This window comes from Chanos chanos, chromosome 1 (assembly GCF_902362185.1).
Source record: "Chanos chanos chromosome 1, fChaCha1.1, whole genome shotgun sequence".
NCBI classification, from domain to species: domain Eukaryota; kingdom Metazoa; phylum Chordata; class Actinopteri; order Gonorynchiformes; family Chanidae; genus Chanos; species Chanos chanos.
The window spans coordinates 18,300,047-18,321,441 of record NC_044495.1 but is presented as its reverse complement, the minus strand read 5'-3'; the positions used below and the strand labels follow the sequence as shown (position 1 = coordinate 18,321,441).

General features: G+C 41.0%; 1 protein-coding gene across 1 annotated transcript; it reads right to left on the bottom strand.

Annotated features, from left to right (window-relative positions):
- Positions 1-1,900: 1,900 nt before the first annotated feature.
- dusp16 (dual specificity phosphatase 16) lies at positions 1,901-21,169 on the bottom strand. Its single transcript, XM_030771623.1, has 7 exons — positions 21,040-21,169; positions 12,486-13,283; positions 9,685-9,823; positions 7,732-7,895; positions 7,470-7,629; positions 6,985-7,108; positions 1,901-6,691 (listed from the first exon to the last, which is right to left on the bottom strand). Exons 2-7 carry the CDS (start codon positions 12,723-12,725, stop codon positions 5,542-5,544), a joined length of 1,977 nt encoding a protein of 658 aa, XP_030627483.1. The 5' UTR covers positions 12,726-13,283; positions 21,040-21,169; the 3' UTR covers positions 1,901-5,541.
- Between the last annotated feature and the right edge of the window lie 226 nt (positions 21,170-21,395).

The following is a 21,395-nucleotide window of genomic DNA, read 5'->3' as shown; positions in this document are numbered from 1 at the left end:
AAGTCACCTGGGTGAAGATTTTTTCATTTTTAGATGCTGTGCTTTCCCTCCCTGTACACTTCCCTTTTTTTGCTATTGTTTTGCATTGCTATTGTAAACTACTGAAACTATTGACTTTGGCTCAACAAATGTGGAAAAAATATCTGCTGTCTGATGAAAGGACCACACTGAATTATTGTACAATTTTTTGTACAAACTTTCAATTGGTATTATGATAGCACATTTGCTCAGTAGGTAATATGTGTGATGATTTAATCAAAACATTGGCTCAAAAATAAACTGACATCAATAATCCCATGTTTTTAAGAGCTCTGTTCCAGGAAGTCCATGAAAACTGGGTTGACTGAAATACCATAGGGCATTCCAAATGAGACTCCTTAAACCCGTTTATTTGTTGGACCAGAACATTTTGTCTAGCATGCCTTTTTAACTGGGATTAGGGGGCCCAAACCCACCCCTCTCCCCCTCCCCCTCTGATAAACGCTTGGTCATTCATAAACAGGCCAGGCTTATTGCGACCTCCAGTTTGTTTTGATGAGCCCCTGCTGTGAGGCTGTGTTTTGAGGGGAACAAAAAGACCTATGACGTCATTCTTCAGAACTGTGTGTGTTAGAAGTGTTTGGGGTTGCTCATTCCAGATCACTCCTGGCATTCGGGGGGGGGGGGGGGGGGGGGGGGTAGATTGGGGCAGCACTTGTTGCTTGGCAACATCCACATTGGTGAGGCCCATTATGCCTCCTACCACACTAGCTCAGCTGTTGAGAGGACCCTTCCTATGCTTTTCCTATGCTTCGGTTGTTTTGTCCTTTCAGTGTGCCGAGCTTAGGACAAGAAGATTCTACTCATTTTGTGACAAGATGTTTCTAAAAGATTCAGTTGCATGACCAAATGAGTCCAGAGTAATACAGAATCTTAAGACCTTGTAAGCAGTTCTCAGGATTTGGAAAGTTTAGTAATGACAGAGGCTCAAAGTGAACGTAATAATCAAAATGAAAACCGAATGATTTTGTTCTAATAAATGTATTTCACACCGTCAGCTTGATACTATTAACGTACACCAAATTCTATTCTCCATTTCAGAGCTGACATTATTGAGACAAACTCCTTTACATGTTCCACCTCAATGTCTTGGCGCCTGTAACTCCCGTTTTCATGGTCGCTGTGGTCGAGGGCTGGATTCCATCTTTTCATCCCAGGACTTTAGACACAGAATGAGAGAGGATGATCCTTGTCGGTCCAAAATTTGTCTTTCCTGCCAAAACATAACCTCAACTCTGCTGATATTCCACTAATAAAAAGGTCTCCTTTCGCTGCTCAGACACATGACTGTGCCTCAGTGCTGGCGGTCTGCCCACATTTCAGTTCAGCTTCTAAAAATCTGACAGTAAGCAGCATATGGATTTATTCAGTTTTCGGTCATGATGCAACTCTTATTGGCATGCATATGGAAGAGTGAGCTTTCCCCCATTCCCCTCTCTGGGACTACTCCACACATCCACTGCTTGGACTCTCATACCTATCTTCACATGTCTTTAACTATATGCCCCTTTTCCATTTGACATATGCATCCATTTCTTTTATTGGTTTTCACCTGGTCAAACCATGACTTAGTCCCACTCTTTAGGAAGTCAGGTACTCCACATATACAGTAAACTGTAGGCTTATACACTAAACCTTATGTGCAAACTGAAAAGAATCATGACCTTAAATATATATAATGTATATATAAAATCAAATTTCTCTGCTTGGTTTACCTCAGAATATCCCCCAAATATTCTTTTTGCATTATTGTCCTACAAAGTTCACATACTAAAAGCTGACATTTAACCACCAGAGCTTTGATCATCAATGGTTTCATCATTTTTAAAGACACAGCTGTATATTTATTCAACTTAAAAGCAAAACAGATAAACAAAGTAATGGGTTTGGTTACTCTGTCTGTAGATTTAACTAGACAAATAAATGCATATGTTGAGTACCGTTTCTGATTTTATTCAAGAGTCAGCATACAACTAAGGTTCATCAACATCAAACTTCATAAAACAATGTAAAACTTGTGCATACTGCTGAAAGAAAAGCAAAACTATATTCTCAAACACTGCCAAGGGCCTATTCACAAACTTCACACAGGTACCATCTTGAATGCGATGACATAACACTCCTTTAACAAATGTTGCTAATTCTTTTCCACAGACTTGATTACGCTGTCAGTTGATTCAATTTGCTGAAGAAATTTACTGAAGGATTTGGGTCCTGAGTTACGCGGGCTGACGTCCATCTTTCAGATTTTCGTGATGTAAATCTTCTTAAGACGACCTGACCGCAGTGCCACGTGCTGTGATTACGGTACAAAGCTGTGGTTTGATTAGAGGGTATGTTTTGGATTTTTCGCTGTAAATAAATGAAAGGTTAACTGTCTGAGGGGCATCGCGAGAGGACAGTCACATTGGATTCATGAGACATACTTTCACCCGTTTCTGTAACTCCCGTTATCCCAAGAACATTTTCACAGCTTTAGGGAAACCTTCAACCCAAACTAAACTGTCATGTCTGAACTCACACTGTTCCTCTCTTTAAAAAAATCTAATAAAATCATAGGGAAACAGAAGAAACATACTGATGTCAGATTTAAGAGTGAAAGGCACAAAGCTGCAGAGGCTGCTCTGAGGACACCATTAGAAGTCCTAATCGTGTCCACTGAAAACAAATCAGCAAAACCTGCCCTTAATTAGGTGTTCAGAGCATTAAGCACTAGTGTAAAACCACCGACTGCCTGTTGTCTCTACTCTCATTGGCTCAGTCATTGGATCTTGGTGGGCAAGAGTGCTGAAAATAATACTGCCCAGGTAAGATCAGTCTGTTTGCCCAATGAGAATACTCGGGTCCGTTCTGCTTCATTCCCGGAGAGTCTTTTGTATGTGGGCAGACTGACTAAAATAACTGATTCGGTTTTTTCATTGGCTGTTAACAAGCCTGCAGCAGGAACTATGTCATTCCACAAAGGGAGCTGCATGCCTCTGCTTTCAGCAGTTGCAGAGACCTAGAAAGTAAATAAAGCTATGAAATGCAGTCCAAGACATTTTCTTTTGTGCCTTCAGAAATTTCTAGGTTAACTATGTCTCTGCCCAGTCAATCATAAACACGGCACTGAGTCATTTGTTCAAGCAATAATACAAAAAGCACCAATGGTAAAAGCCATGGCAAACCCTGTTGTGACATACTCCCAACAACATTACAGAAACCATTAAGAAAATTAGGTGTCATTTCATAGCACCACTGTATTTGTTTATTTATGAATCCCCCTCACTCCCAACCTTCAGCATCGGTGGTGAAACTGGTAATTGGGCTCTACTCTCAGACTCCAAAGCTAATGGATGTGTTTGTTGGTTTTGGGAACAAATGACCAAGAGCATGAGATGGACATCATTGTCATAACAAACAAGCAGAAAGTCCTTTCTTGTCATGATGCTTGTCAGTTCTGTACAGGAAAGGCACATCAGCTGGTGTAAATACCTATATTATAAACTACATAGACTGGGTATTAAAGTAGGCTATTTCTACTGTTATTTGTTCCTACATACTTACATTTGCAAAGAATTGCTGAGATGTTTATCCCATGCTGGTAGTCCATCCCCTGTTGGTAAAGAGCCAAGTTGGTTTTAGCTTCTCAGAAACACAACCTTTGATTGACAGCTTCCGCATGACACTTGACACAGAGCCACATGTTTGACACACTGAGAGACAGACGCAGATGTTTCCAAAAGGAGCCTTCCAGACTGGTAATTTGATGGGGCTTCTTTTTTTTTTTTTAAAGATAATTACTGATATGCACTTTAGTGAGGGCATCACAACATTCTATTCAAACGACTGCAAGAAGCAGAAATACAGCAGCTTTTGATTCCGAAGGCTGAAACGAGACTTGCTGTAGTGGAGTGTTAAGCCCTGTGCCCATACTGTGTCCAGTTTTGTTTGCTAAGCAACACTGACTGGAACTTATTTGGACTGCAGATACCGCAGCCTTAACACCTAAATTTACAATCGACTCCTTACCACACACTTGATCTAGATAGGAAATTCCCTAATCATAAACGAATTAGTTTCTTTACATAGTATGTCACACTCCGAAACCCACCTTTCTGTTTCCTCAAATTACTGAATTGTGTTTCCTGATTGTAAAAAGTGATTTTCAGTTACCAGAAGCACATATATCCGCCCATAAATTTGTTATCTTAAGGCAGATAGGGGTAACATTGAAAAGAAGTCCTCACTAAAGTCCAACAAAATATTTTTTTAGCCTTCTGTATTCCCTGGTAGCCTACAGGCAACTCTCACACACACTCACAAGCACAGCATTGTTTTCTTAATCAAAATGGCCAAACAAAGACTCTCACAAATACTTTCTCCCAAACAAATCATTCTCAAACCACAGTAGTGCAATAATATACTGCGCAGATGACTAAAGAAGGTGCGCAAAACCCTTAGGAGTGACCAAAGTGGTGTTGACTCTCTCTATTCTATTTGATGTTTGCGTCATGACACTGCGGCTGATTCTGCTGGGACAGACACAATAAGACGCACAACAGTATCTTCGAACAAGAGTTCCAGCCTCTTTCTCTACTCAACCACTTGCTAAACCAACCCTCTGTCTGTTGGACAGATACAAAGTTCTGCCCTGTTCCATCTCTCTTTCTGTCTGTGACAACTGTCCATAATCAGTCCTTACTTTCCTTAAGCTATACATGTTTTGAAGCAGAAGCTGATTTAGATCAGTTGAAATGGTAGAAAGCAATTTAAACCATTCTTCACAAGCATTTCCATCTCTAAAGGTAATCTTTCAAGGTAAAAAGAAAGAGAATAGCCCTCCACGTTAAATGGGACCTATTTAAAAGTATTTTCCTGCTGCTCAAAATAAGACCTGAGAATGTAATTGTCAATGAGCTACTCATTAAGGATAAAAAGAAAAAGTAATGAGGGAAAAAAAGGAAGAAAAAAGCAAACCCCTTAATTTGGATTTATGAGGTACTGGATAGTTGCTACTTGGCACCCTCAGGAGCAGGTTCAAAGTACATGGCCACTGTCCTCTATCCAGTTCAACTTCATTCACGCTTTGACACAGGCTCCATGTTTAGCTAATGATGCCATACTGACATGGGGTTGATGAATCAGAACGTAAGCGAAAGAATTGTAAATTATGAGCGACACTCATCCACAGACAAAAATAGGCTCAGTCCTCAGTTAAAACAAATTGAAACAAAATAAAAAGTGTTTGTACGTAGTCCACTGACATTCAGTAATTAAACAGCTGCTTTCCGTTGAAAGTTCCTACCTATAAAATTTAGGTATTACCAAACTGTTGTCAGTATTGGGCGAAGAAAAGTCTAAAAAGCACAGCTAATTAGCTGTTCAAAACCAAAAACGACTACCCAAGTGGATTTTGGTCAAATCACGCGATACAAGTTTTTTTTCCCCCATATTGTGAGGAAATGATCTGAGTGTACGAGTTTGCACAGATTTGTGGAGAACATAAGTGCTTGGCTTTCTTCAGGACACCTCAATAATCTCCATGCTTCCTGAGAAGCTGGACTGACTGCCAACTTTTCCCATCTCCTCTCTGGAGTGGCTCTCCGACATCCCATCCCCAAATTCCATCTGGCAGCTTCGGCGTTTCAGCTGCTTTTCGAAGGTGCTCTCCTCGTGCCAACTGCGGCGCGAGTCACCGCGGTCGCTGCTCTTCTGCCGACCTCGTCGGCGCACGGCCTCAAAACCCTGGCTGCAGCTGTAGGCTGTGAAGCCACCACCACTGCCGAAGATGGCAGAGGTGGAATAGAAACGCGCAGACTCCGACGAGAGGTACCATCCGCTGGCCAACGAAGAGGACGATACGCCCATTGGCCCCAGCAGGATGTCTGAGTGCCAGCCTTTTAGCGCAGCACCAGGACCGACTTTGGACAGATGCTGCTGGCTCCGTGACAGCCCGAATAGGTAGCTGGCCATGGCCGTGCTAGGGGTTTCCTCCATGCTGCCACTGCGGTGCAGTGGTTGCGGGTAAGATGGTGGTGGTGGCTTGGATGCACTGGTCTGCTTAGGGGTAGTGTTGGTGGCGTTGGTGGAACTCATGAAGGCTGTAGCTGTGGTAGCTGTGGGGCCCTCTGCCTGCTCCTTGTCAGGACTCTGCTCTGGTGTGGACTGCTCTGACACCTCCTCCACAGGGGAGAACTGACAGGGCTTGCTAGTGGGCTCCTTAAAGGTGGACGGTTTGTAGTATTCCGAGGCATCGCTGGGAACTGTATGAGGCACAAAAGCCCTAACTGGGGTGCCACCGCTCGACTCCCCGTATGATTTGATGTCCAGTGAGAAGGAGCGTTTGAGCCTGGCATTTTCCTCTAAGCCATCACCCATCTGCAGGTTACACAGAGCCTGGGCCAGAAGCTGGTCCTCAGGAACATCTACCAGCACACAGGGCAGAGTCAAAGGCTCCAGCTGACTAATGTCAGAATCATCAGTAACACAACCAAGCTCCTCTGTGACCCTGCAGTCATTCTCTGCTGTAAGCTCCTCTGTCTGCTCTGAGTGTGGGGTCTTAGGTTTTGCTGTTAGCTCGGAAGGATTTTTGATTTTCTTCTCAAAATCCAGCAGCTGTCCCAAGAAGTTGAAGTTAGGTGATATAGTGGGCCTCTTCTCCTTCACAAACCTGTGAAAGGAAAGGCACCATAGCATTTGTGATCAATGAGATTGACAAATTCTCTTTAGAACATCTCAAATTCATAAAATTGACTGGTTGTGAGAGAGTGGGCAGTTTGAGTTGGGGCCGCTGGCCTCGGGTTCATTTCAACAGGCAGTCAGACTGGTTTCAGCTGCTGGGGGTTACCACTGTTGAAAGGGAGTCTGACTGCCGGTTGGTGGAAACCCCCCAAAGAGATTGTGTGTCTTTCTCTTCAAACAGACTGAAGCACTCAGGTTTTCAACAGAGGCTTTCAACTCTACCTGTATGCCTCATCCAAGGACATGTCCATTCTTTTCATGATGTATGCAATGGCTATGGTGGCAGATCGGGAAATTCCAGCCAGGCAGTGGACCAGAACCCTGGCATTAGAAGCTTTTGCTTTCTCTGGGAAAAGACAATCAGATGACTGCAAGTCAACTCGTATTGTCTCAAAATGTAATGCTCCCCTTCCCAACAGAGTGCTCAGGAACAGTGAAAATATACAGCGTTATACAGGGTCGCATAGCTTTCACTATCCCTCTGCTGTGACTGTTGTGTTCTCTCTGCTCTGTGTAAACAAAATATATGACCTCTGGACTACAGAAAATGTGCTTAGGTAGCAGTGGCATTCTATGATTAAATAAATGCTGAGCAACTGTAAAGTGACATGAAAATGGCTATAAAGACTAACAAGGTGAGCTCGACGGTGTTGAGGCTACTGAATGAATACATCGTGAGAGAATTTTGAAACTCTGTGCTACTGTACCAATGAACTCGACAGATTTATCCAACCACGGCAGGATCTTTTCACAGAAGCTGTCATTAACTGGCACACGCAGGAAATGTGACTCTGGGATGAAGTCGGGTTTGGGGCAGGTGTTGCTGGCGTTAAGGACATAAGCGATGTCATTCTGCTGCATTAGATCCTACATCAGGACACGAGAGATAAAAGGATCGATCAGCGTCAGTGACAACTGCTCAAGACACACACAGGCCATTTGCGTACCACATGCATTCTAGTCACTCACTTTGTTTAGAACATCACGCTGGCAGCCAAGGTACAAGTGGGGGAGAATGCGAGTGGGCCCAATATTGGTGACAGGTAGGCAGGGCTGAGAGATACAGGAGGGAACCAGGGCAGACTTGCCCTCACATAGCCCAGGGAACAAGTGTGAGAACTCCAAGAAGCCACCTGCAACACACAAATAGGACAAAGACACCAATGTATAGTTTAGACACAGAGTTTTTATAGTATTGTATAAAAACTAGTTAGCTGTGGGTATGAGTATCAACATGTCAGATATTGATTTAAGACAGTTTACAACAAAAATACATATAGACTGAATATACAGAGGCACCACTTTAAGACTCAGTATGTCTCAGTACAACCTAAACAGCCATTCTCATATTTAAACAAAATATGTGGAGTTGTTTGCTTACCCAAAAAGTATCTTTAAATTCAGAGCCAGCAAATGGCTCCAATTACTGCCTACACTTAATAACATGTCTGTCGAAACCTCTCCTTACCGACACTCTTATTAAATAAAGATCAAAAACAGCCTCTCAAGTTGTCCAAGTCATGTAGCACCAGGATGCTTATTCATCTCTCCTTCGAGAGAGTATGTTCCAGAAAGAGCGAAATACAATACTTTTAGCACCTGTGAGCTTCCAGACAAGCCTAGTCCTGGTTGCTTGACAACCAGTCTCACAAAGCCTTTCCAACCAGATTGGTGTTGCAATATGGATATGCCTGATGGATGCCCTCTTGATAGACTACATCAACAATGAACTACAGCACATGACAAAAATGACCCCAATTCAGCCCATGAAAAAGCTGTTTTGGCAAAAATAACAAGAAAGAAGTGAAATGTTTAAACCACTTTGTCACAATACCATGAAAATGATAAATAACGTCATCAGTTACTGTCACGAAAACTTTTAACATAAAACCACATGAAATTCCACTGTTACCTCCAGAGGTGGTTGCCATATACTAATTAGAACAGAGATACTAAAAGCAGACAAATGACGTGACATAACAGTGACAACGGACAAACCAATGATGACTCACAGCAAACATTCACCTCAAAGCTCTTCCAGAAACTGAAACTCTTCATACATCACGTGTCTTTCCCGTTTTATCACTGACTCGACTAAATCTTTTGTATAACCATTTCAAATGAACGTAAGAAAAAGCTTTATTTTGAAAACAGTGTACTTGTTAACAGCAGTACCGATTACACCCTAAATACATCGAATACTGAACTATGGCAGTTTTTTTTTAATCTGTGTTTTATATGCTTCTTTGAAACATACCAGAAATACATATCACCTGAATACATTTCCCCTTCCTCTTGTCTGTAATCGTTTTCTGTAATTTCCCTGAGACCATTGCAGGACAATGGGGTATTTGGACAACTTTCATTTCCTTACTGCCATCATCACTTCTTCTTTTAAGACATCCCATGAATGTGTACTCTTGATGTTGCATTGTTTTGACACTGCATTGTTTCATCAATTCGCAAGGCAACTCTGGAAGTACACTCTTTTATTCACACCAAGGTTGTGTAACAGTGACGTAATGGTAAAATGGAACAGTGAAATTCTTTGGCTATTGCAACAAGACAAATTTTCACTCCTAATACTGCACTCCTAAGATGAGCTTGCTTTGGCCATTATTATTCAAACACAATGTTCTTTTCCCTGAAAACGGGCTTTGGAAAGTGGTCCCATTTTTGAAGCCATTACATGAATTACTCCCCTGCATGGTCTCACATTAGCTTCATGAGGAAGTTAAGGTTACCAAGAGACTAAAGGTTGCATGAGGATATTATTAATTGTTCTTTGTAACTGAGGTTGGGTGCCTTGAACTGTACAAAAATTGAAAGCTAAAACTTGAAAAAACATTTAAGCCCCATTTCAAGCTATTATAACATCATTTGTTAGAAATCTTTTGTGACAGTGAAGGGAAGGTGTTTAACCTGAAAGTAGATGGACGGATGGAAAGCTCTTCTCCAGTTTGACCAGGAGCACACTGAGAAAAGCTTCTGAGGACAGGGTGGTTGGGTCAGATGAGCTCTGATCATATACCACTACTTCTTGACCTCCCTGGAATTCCAACTGAAACACACAGACGAGAAGCAGGTTAACCAAATTATCCAGGTCTTTTCATGCACTAGGTCACAGTCATGCTTCAAAGCCAAAATGCTGTTTATATCATTTACGTCAACATGGCAGCTGCATGTAAACACTAGTGGCCAAGACATCCAACAAAGCAGGACTGCTGTGTTAAATTTAGAAGTGTAATTAGAACAACCCAAAAAGAAAGTCTTGCTTTGAGATCTGTTACCATGCAAATGGAAAGTCACTTATTTTGTTTTATTGGTAAGGTAGAGTTCTTTTTAATATAGTACAATTCCAAATAAATTAGAGTTCTACACCAGCTAACTGAGATAGGTCATTGGATGAAATACTCCTGCATCTTATTGAGACTTAGAGAACAAAGCATACATCTACAGTCATTTACGAAACTGTTTGCATATGTATGTACGCATACTTCCGTAAATGAGCAACTTGGTCAACTTAAATACGACGACTCATTGTACCTTTCAGCAAAACAACCTGACTGTCAAGTCACACAGAACCAACACACCACCCTCTCAACCTCCATCAGTGATATCTCAATGAGCTACCACACACACACAAACACACAAACAGAGAGGGGGGGGGGGAAGAGAGAGAGAGAGAGAGAGAGAGAGAGAGAGAGAGTTCATGAGAAGAAACAGTCTACAGTTTCCAACAACTCATTGTTGGAAAGTGCTCGTTAAGCACTGTCAACACACTAGCCGCTGATTACTCAAAAACACACACATGCACACAACTAGAAGAAATAGAGAGAGACACAGAGCAGCAAACAGAGAGAGATTATGGTGCCCCACAGTAAACGAAACACACTCTCATGTACATTTAAACAAACTTAACCTCCATGACCCACTTCCACATACAATTAATACAGTCGTAACATTACTCCCATATACGTAAATGGAAAAAGAGCCATAAATAACACATCCTGGCATTACAGCATATCCAGCTCTAGAACACAACCCTGCTCTGCCATTCTAGACAGAATGTATGCAACTAAATGCAGATCTCCAATCATCTTCCCCAAAAGTTAACCATGACATTAGTGAAACTGATCCTAGATCAGTAGTTTTGAGTGACATCAGACAACTCCATTAGCACCCTTGACTTCTAAAAGACATGAAGTGCTCTTAGGCCTCAAAATGCGTGTATTTGTGGTCTTTAAGTGAAGTGGGAATACCACAGTGCCCTGTGGCACAGTCAGGCATTACTGTGATATAATAGAGAAACTGATTTACAGGTGACGTTTCTGCAAACAAATCTCGGGTGGGGCGCAGCCAAATTACTCTGCCTATGAGGAAGACACCTGACCTACTTACCATGAGCTGATACCCAACACTAAAAACAGTTTGGAAAAATACAAGGTAATGACAAGCACTGAAAAACACATTTTAAGAAAAGAGTACACCAGTCTGTTTGCTGCAGGGGATTTTTTTCCAACATCAGTACGAAAGTAACCACTTATGCAGTTTTTAATCATTTTCAATTAGGATTTATTTTTCTATACAGTACTCTATGTTCTTTATGATTTACGTTCTTTAAATATATTTGATGGGACTGAGGAAAATAATGAGCAAAAAAGCAGAAATGCCTTCGATGACTAAGGCTAAGCAAGTAGGGTTAATTAATACTTGTGTGAAGACACCTCAGCAGTTGCTAGCTAAAAGCAGAAGTAGTCTCCAGTCTTTTATCACATATAAGCAGTCTTCACTTCGCAATCTTTCCCTGTGCAATCCGGGACACAGTGCAGCCTAGAAACTGATGTCATCCAGATTGAGCAACATTTCCAATTGACCATTATGCAAACTCTAATCAAATGCTTGTGATGTTGCATTCATATCTGATGAGGGCATAGTTTCTTTGGCCTAGATAAATCCTTTCCTCTGAGTATTGGCTTGAGGCCAAAGGCAGTCACGGCTGAAATCATGTCAAAGCAGCATAGATCCTTCAGACTACAGCTGCTTAGAGTGCTAGAGATGACCAAAACAAAAAGAAGTCTTTTCTCTCTTTAGAAACTTTGGACATTACAAGGGTGGACTTCTGTGGTTTATCGGCTGCACTCACTTTACCACAATGAAAGAAACAACAGACACCCTCCCAGTTCTCTTATAGAATTAATTATAGACCAAACTAATAAGTTGTGTAAATGGCAGACAGGCGTCCTTAAAGCTGTTTTTTTTTAATCAGTGCCAAACCACAGAGAGCCAGAATCTGACACTCTGTAAAAAGGAAACACTGAGGGGACTCAGACATTGGGCTGAGGACCAATGAAAAGGTTCAAGGCTAGAAAGGGAGAGATAGTACTCAGATGAGATCACTCTGGACCGTGTAGACATGGCAACCTGTTGCTAAGGCTTTAAACCAACCCTCGCAGGAGACTGACCGAGTTTGAACTACGACGCTGGTTAATGAAAAGGGTGGCAAAAGTGCATAATATAAAAATGCATACATTAAGTTTCTTTTCTGGTGAGGCTTAAAATCCGAACATGGTGGCCCAGTCTTACATGCAGCCTCAACAAATTTCTAAATACTTTAAACTATTTCATAGGGACTTCATATGAGCAAAGGCTTTAGTACATCTACTCTCAAACAGGAACATGTTGTTAGAAATATGGTGGACTCATTCTCATCCTCCACTCACCTTCTTTTTGGCTGAGTGTTGGAGCAACTCGGCAATCTGTACCTTGTCTTGCTGTAGTCGCCGCTTCATCAGCTTGGAACAGTTAACATTTACAGCCTCTAGGATGTGTGAAGCATTATAGTCTACAAAAGGACGACTGTCAATCAGCAAGACCCGGTCAAGACCGCCCTCCAGCAGGGCCACCAGGCCCTCTGCTCCAATGGACTGCACTGAGCCTGGGACCCCGGCACGTTCAGTCATATCGGCAGGTTCTCTTTCTCTCTGCGCCCTCTCCTCTTTCCTCCTCCTCCTCTTCCTCCCTCCTCCTCCACCACAGGGACTGGAGGTCCTGCGCGGTGACGCAGCCTGGTGAGGGCCCTCAGGAGATGAAGAGCCCCATTGTGGTGGCAGGGGATGATGTCATCCTGGTGGTGCTCGGCGGCCCGGAGAGCAGGCCAAAAAAAGAGTTTAGAGAGAGAGACAGAAAAAGAGAAGCGGTGGAAAAAACAAATGCAAAGCCTCACTCTGGGACCGAAAACTCAAAAAAACCCCACCGTTCTACTTGTGCACCCTCTGTGCGTGTTTATACGAGTACGTATGTAGTAATGGGGTGTCTGTGCCAAAGAGTGAGTCCACTACGGCCCAGTTTGAGCAAGCAGGAGGTGGTGGCTGTTTTTTGGGGGTTACTGAGGAGGGGTAGTGTGGTCTCTTTCACACCATCACACGGGTGAAACAAAAGATGGCTTTTCTCCTGGGCTGAGAGGGGATTACATCATCCTTCACCTCTCTCCTCGTCTTCATGCTTAAGTGGTTATCTGCCTGGGGAGAGAAAAGAGGAGAGAAAGGACACATAGTGCATTACGTTGACCATTCAAACTTCAGACAGCCGTTTCAGAATGGACTTTGTTATGAAAAGATAGGCATTTTGCTATCAATGAAGTTCTTCAGTACAACCATTGGATACTAAGTTGGATGTGGTCTGAAGAATGACTGCACTGGTTTACAAAAAAACCCAAACAATTACATCATTTTTTCACCACCTTTAAGGCTTACTTTGAACTTTTCTTCAAGTGAGGGTCACAGGAGAACCTACAAGTGGTTCTACAAGGTATAATGGTTTAACTGAAAGGGATTAATTTGGATTTGTAAAATGCAGTGAGAAAAGAGGATGGGCAGAAGGTCAGCACACAGTTAAGTAGTCCTGAGAGGAAGCAGACACGTATGCAAAAACACTAACATGTGCATGCATGTCAAGGACGTGTAAAATGCATAATTTAGGAATGCTGACTTCCCATTTAATGATCTTAACAGTGCTGAGTCAATACAGCACTGGAAACTGAGTTGTGGAAATTCCCCCGGTGTAGTAAAAAAGCTCCAGCCCGCAACACTATGGCAAAAATTCCCCCAAATAAGTTCCTCCTCAAAAAGAGGCCACCCACAGAGGACAATAAAACAAATTTTGTGGTGGGACCCATCAATAGCGTGTGCCAAGACAAATAATAAAATCAGAGGAACACTGGTTTGGTATGTTCTACTTACACTGGCCTTCTCCTTTCAAATATATCACACTCCAACCACAGAATGCATCCTGTATGACAACTCATTTACCTTGGGAATCAAACAGGATATTAAGATTCAAATATTCTTGCAATACCTGTGATGAATTTACGAGGCCTCATATTTTCCACTCTATGTGTTGAGGGATGTCTGCAACTTGGATGCAAGACACCTTTTCCCTTTTTAGTGGTACATGGTGAGTAAGGCATCAAATTTGTACGAAAATGAACTCATATCTGGCTGAAACCCTATTTTAAAGAAGCATCTGGATATTTCAGAACTCCTACCTTGTCCTGAGCAAGTTTTTAGCGACCATGCTCACAAATCAAAGCAAATTATTTCCAAATTTCCTCCAAGGTGCCAGTGAAATAAAGTTCATGGAAAAGTAATTAATTCCATGATGAAAATATTTCACATCTCTGGTTTTCTAGTGGGATGAAGGTAGTGTTATTTTAACATCTGCATTACCTGTACACTGACCCTGAGTCACGGATATCATAACCAATATGTTAAAAAAAAATGCAACTGCTAACCCAACAAAGACCATCTCTTGAGATGTGTCGGGTTTGTAAAGTGGTACCATGAGAGTCAAGTACAACAAACCATAAAAGGGGAGTAGTGGGACCACCATGGCTGACAGACAGCCATATAAACCCAGTTCCTTTTCCCCAGTTCTTTTCAGAATTTTACATCAGCTCTGGTTCTTAAAAATCACCTAAATAATGTGGTGCTATGTCTGTTTTAAAGGAAATGAAGTTTTCTTTTCAGAACGTACAATTCTGTGGTGTTATCAAGTAAAGAAGAAGCAATTCTAACGCAATGTAGAGACAAACAGGCAGCCAATTGGAACATCAGAATTAATATCAGGTGCGCCAAAGTTTCAGATGTTCTTGTGGACTTCAGATGAATAGTGAAGGCTGGGCTGTAAATGACAAGGGTGAGGGGGAAGAAAGGGCAAACAGGTGTGACTTATACAGGCATGTGTCTGCAGCAACAATAACTCATATTCACTCAGCCCCTGGGCTAAACTGAGGTAGATCCAGTGAGAAAAAGGTCACGTGGACCCTGGGTATATTACCATACTTTTACACTACAGAGATTACACAGGGCCCACAGACGTACTTGGAACCCTAGAGAGAGACTGATTTATCTGAATTGGAATTGAATTTGTATTGGCATTAAGCATGCTATATCATTGGACTTCATGGCACACTCCAAGTGCTGTCCCATTATCTTAGGGGAGTTACACTGTTAAACAATAATCTATTGGTACCAGTGTATGATAGAAGGACTGATGTTTAGAACTGTAGTTGGGTGTTTATCAGTCACACTGGTGTTAGTCCTAATTTAATCACTGTGCTGTAAGGCACCCTAGGTCTTTTTAGAATTGATTTCCAGGACAAGAACTTTCCAAAAAGTCTCCTGTCCTCAAGTGGGCCAATCAGAAAACTTTTCAGTGATGTCTGCAGGGAGAGCACATGCTGGCCTGCGGTGCTCATGTAGGCGGAATAGGCAACATGTGATCCTGCGAAACTGGAAGAAGGTCTGTCAAGGCCTCCAGGACTTCAAGGTAATCCACAAATAATTTCCATCCCCCTGATCGAACATTTCTAAGTCTTTGTCTCTCTTATGAAAACATTAGACTCAAGTAGCAAAACACTGTTGATGGTTTCCACAAATCAAAAGTCCCGAGTGAAACTAGGATGGAAATATAGCAGAGCAGTACCTTAGCTCATCTAACACATTCGTGAGTATCAGCACAAGTCTCTGAACCAAACAAATATGAACTTCATATGTGTGAGATACCAGCCACATTTATGATGATATACTACTGTCATACAATGTGATATATTCACTCTGATAATCTCACCCTTTACAACCACTTCATATGTTTCATAGATACGCATTTGTTGAACAGATCACAAACTGGCCAATGTAAAAGTACTGCCTCAGACAAAAAAGACAAAAAAAAAGAAATAAAAATCTGTCGGTAAAGGTAGTCTGAAAGCATTTGGTATATCTAACGTTTTTTTGTGAGACTTTAAACTTCACTGAGTTTGTTGGCAGAAAATCTAATCCCTGTTGTGGAGGAAGTTGATCTCCTAATTTGGAATCAGTGACCTTTCTTTGATTGTTTACAAAGAAAGAATGAATAAGAAATGTTTGCCCTGTGGTTTTCAAAGGCACTGCAGTAGAATGGGCCTTGCCTTTACAATTTCATAGCCCTGACTGAAGGTTAATATTCCAACGTGCCTGGCAGAGATAGCAGCAGTGTGAGAACTTTGTCCTGGTGACTGACATTAGAATTCAACCAGATTAAAGGCTTCTGAAATTAAAAAGCAACAGTGTTAAAGCTGTTTTAAATTGGCCCATTAATGCCAGTGAACTTGAACTTGCTTTAAACAAGACAGTCCTGTGTGCCAGTGTTTTAGAGGGCTATGCAGCATGTGTCACAAGGCCTCCCTCAGGCCTTGAAAAACTACATTTTTAAATCACTCATAAACAATAAAGTCATGTATTTTACTGTTCAGTCATAGCTTTATCAGTCAAATTAAAACCAGTGTTGTCAAACTGAGATGAACCCACTTTTAACAGGGGAATTTTTCAATTCCTCTATAATGTTACAGGAGAAAACTGCTTATCAATGTGTTACAAGTTCCTAAAAGAAAGAATTCAAACCACATCACACACATTTCTCAGACATGTCCTTAGATGTGCCACACTTGCCAGATCATAATAATATGCCCATACGGAAGAGTAGCAGTCTGTTTTTCTTTTAACAAGGCATGTCAAGCTTTGAACACATCTAATTTGCAAAGTCTTGACATAAGCTAACAACAAAATCCCTCTGCCTTGTTTTACACCATGTTCTGGTGGCCACTTAATTCGGCCCACCTGAATCAGAGACTCCTGAATCCATGCAGGGGGAAAAAATTAACCGTGACTAATATGGAAGGAATCCGCAACCCCAGAAACAGCACCACATGATATACAGATCAGGCAGACCAAACTTAGACTTTATGGCCTCCACCAAAGGTGAAATATCAGAAAGAAATCTGACGAAGCAAGACTAAAGTGTGACAAGAGGGCTCAAATGGAAATGTGGTTATATATCCAAATGTCTGTCAACTATTATGTCTTGATATAAATATCAGCCCCAAATGACAGGTAAGGGTAACAAATAAAACCCCCATAGAGCTCACTACAACAGTATATGACAAAACTGCAAATGTTTTCCTTATAATGTTGACGAACTCTAACAAGTAACTTGTCCTATGATGATGTAGTATTGTGTTGTTTTTCTAACATATAAATGTAGCTGTTTCTTTGAAGTGCTCTGTTTTGCAAGCCCTGCCTAACTTATGAATGGCTGGGTCTGTAAACTAGGGAACATATTTTACTGTTTCCTCTATTGCATGGACTCTTTATAATCATGAATCTTTGTTCTTAAAAGGCTTTTCAGGCAATAAGGAAGACTTTAAAACTTTCTTTGGTAGAATGACTGTTAAAGTGGTTAAAGCAGCAAATATATAAATGGAAAAATATCCAGAACATTTTAATGAATTGCAAGTTGAAACAAAAGAAAGGCCAAATGTCACCAGAGATGGAAACAATAGATCGGGCTTTGTTACAGCGTTCACTCCGAAGTCGTGTCCTACTGTGTATCCTTTGAATTCCTGAACTGGCTCTGTTGGTTGATTGATAGCTCCCTTTAAATAATATTACTGTATATCCTCTAGTTTCTGTGCTCAAGGGATTAGTGTTTCTTTCCATTAGCAGTGTAGGTGACACATTAGACCTCAGGGACAGTTTAATATCTCCCGAGACCCACACAGGATAGACGCTGTGACACGATAAAAAGAAAAGGGGTCTACTGGAGAGAAAGCTTTTACCATACACAATGGTGAAGGCCGCTGGAAATAACCTGTCAACAGACTCTGTCTAGGATACCTATTCATTCACTTAAGACCCTCTCAAAAATCCAAACAAAACAATTTGTAGACAATTCCGTGCATGCGTCTAGTAACTACAATCATACAGCAAAGTGAGATATCACGCAACATGCTATCACGCCAAAATTATTATTTTAAATGACAGAGAAGGGTGTTAAGTGTTCAATGCTTTACTTATCAATATTGCCATGTTAATTATTATCAAGCATTGTTGCTTTATATGATAGTACTGTTTAAATACATCCATACATATACCATCCATCCATATATATACACACCACACACACACACACCACACACACACACACACACACACACACACACACACACACACATATATATATATATATATAATCTTTTAAATCCAGAGCGCCTCAGCTTCTGCTGACTAGTGATGAGTTATTAAGCAGAAGGCGTGAGCACTGACAGATCAATAAATTACACAACCAAGAAAATGAAAAGTTAACTTAAGTCATTACAACAAGGGACGTGAAATATTAATGGAAACCTGATCTTAGAAAGGTTCGGTCACCATGATTCCTTGTGTTCTTTTGATTACAGTTATTGTCCCCATAAAGTTTCTCAGTGTTTTGTAACCATGGCTCCCCATCATCTCAAACACATAGCAATATTTATAGAACAGTATTCCTTACTTTTTCAAAGAATCCACTGTGGTTGACTGACAGCTGACCAGGCTTCAGGAGACAAGCACTTAGATAAGAATCTACCTCGCAGGACAGCACCTCTGTAGTCACGTCTGTGAACAAGACCCTGGAACTGGCTCAAATCTTCCAGCCCAGGGTCTTATATAAGTAAGTAATGCATATCCATGAATGAAAAAAGGAGTGCGTGGGGTTTAATTTGGGAAGTGCTCTTTCAATGCTATGGCACACCCCATTTCTGGCCTGCTGCCCTGTCACTATTAACAGACTTGTTTCCTCCCTCGCAGTCTCTAATCTGAGGGCTACTTCCATTGGGCAAAGGTGGGGTAAGGGAGTGAGGGGGGTGTTGCAGTCATAGGTAGAAAGAGTTGATAAAAAAAAGTTCCTCTTTATCGGAATAATACTACTACTTGGCTCATAAGTTTTCTGTACATATGGTAGAACTTTCAAGCAAAATTCCTTACCAATATCCATGTCTGATCATAGAACTCTGTCTTAGGGTGTTGTTGTTGTGTTGGTGTTTTTTTTCAGATTCTGTTACCAAGATGGGACCCTGTTGCAGTTTTATTAGTTGTATGTTTTAAAGCTGATATTCATGTGGTGAATATCTATAAAAAAATAATTATTTTTTGATGTACTAGACCAAAAAAACCCATCTGTTTACTGGTGTGTGTGTGTGTGTGTGTGTGTGTGTGTGTGTGTGTGTATAAAACTGTTTAAGTGTCCATGTCTCTAGCCCCATTTACTTAATAAGTGTTCATAAGCTTATTCACATTCTGAGGAATCTTGACTCACTAGTTACACAGGGAGGCTCAATATACTGAGAATTCAAAAATCAAATATTATTTCATTTCATTGTGCCTGTATATTTTGTTTTATCATAACAGTACAGAAATGAAATGTCATTGATCCTTGTCTACAAAAACAATCAGGGCTAACTACAACTGACCCCTCTGTTTTTCACTATTTCTAAGCCATATAGGCTAGTCAGTCTGAGTCATCAGTGTATATGACTTTTCTGATGTCAGAGTGAGGCACAGAGCTATAGAATGATTATGAGCAATCAAACATCTGTTTCTGGGATATCTTCTGATGTTGTCCACGTTTTAAATAACTGACAACTACACTGCCGACTTTTTTAATCTATTTGCATTGCTGGTCGTAAAGGTGATTATTAGACGTATTACTCACAAAACGCGCCAAAAGAACTATTACAACACAGATACAACCATTTCTTTATGTGAAATGTCGCTGTGAGATAATAATACACTTATTTTAAAGAATGTATATAACCTCACCACTTGTCTTCCAGCAGCCACTAAGGGTTCCTGCGTCGGGCCTTTGTATAGTAAGGCTGATAAATAAACACTTAATTCTGTTTCCTTTTTCGTAAATAATCTAAACCGGTTAAACTTCCTCAAGCACAGGATATGGTACAATGCTACACGCCCCCCTCCCCCTCTCCTCCCTTCCACCAGCGTCCGTAACTTAAGTAACTGTAGACTTATGTCTAGGATAAATAAGATTCATGAAACACATTGTCGGGATTTTCTGACAAATTCGACAAATGCTTTTTTCCTCAAAAGAAAAGAAACTTCAGCATGTTGTACAGCCTATAGGTTTCGCTTCTGTCTGGTTTAACTATTTTTGGGCTACACGCGTTTCGTAAACAATTTACGAAACCTGACTGGGAATACATTCACTGTACATAATTACAAAATATATAGACATGGTGAGTTCTAAACGACAGGAGCTTTTAATATCACGCTGAAGAATATGAATAGGCCATTCTAGAAAAATCCAGTAGCTTACGTCCCGCACCTCGAGTGCTTTCATTGACAGCTCGGCTGACATATACTCGAAATGTACAAGGTTGTGTCACATACAGTTCTATAGGTAAATTACATATTTACAATTTAAACTGCCTACTAATGATGTGGCTATTTTAATAAATTTCCATGGTTCGAAAACGAAACAAAACTTGTAGGTAAACGTCACTGAGCTCTAAGGCTAGTAAAAGTGACGACAACAGAGACAGTCTTTTTGAAATTGATTTAACCTATGATTTTAAGTGGTTGTCATGTTAATCTTTGGGCAATCCTGAAAAAAGTTACCACGTTGTATACGTCTATGTTAAACCGGCGATTTAAATACGTAAATACCCACTCCAAGTATGAGCGAACCATAAACACCTTTAGCAGTCCCAAGTTTACATTACGTATTAAACCAAAATTATTTTGATGGGATCAATTATGGGTCACTTGTACGAGTTTTTCTTACCACCGATTAGAACATTGTGTTACTTTGGACTCTCCCGGGCCGACACACATGGGAAATTGAGTTCGCTACAAGGCCCTATTGCCATAGTCGGAGTTTAAGATTTAAGAAATTTCGGAAACTCACCGAGAGACTGTAAACCAACAGAAAGTATACTTGAACATCGCTTCCTTGGTTCCGAGTCCCAAAAATGAAGAGTATCTTAAAACTTAAAAGAAACAAAACAGAGAAAAAGTAAAAAACTAAAAGAAAATGATTCCCTGGTCACTTTAACTTCATCGTAGGGATGAGGTCATCGGTGTAAAAATAAAAGGATGGCGTCATTTGAAACCAGTCCCACTCCGAGTGTACAGGCGACATCACCCTCAGGACACTAACAGCTAAATATGCCACGGTTATACATCTGCCGGCCAGAAACTGGGAATTATAACGCTTTGTCACAAACGGGAGATGTTGGACTTCATGTAGCCTATAGTTCAGCT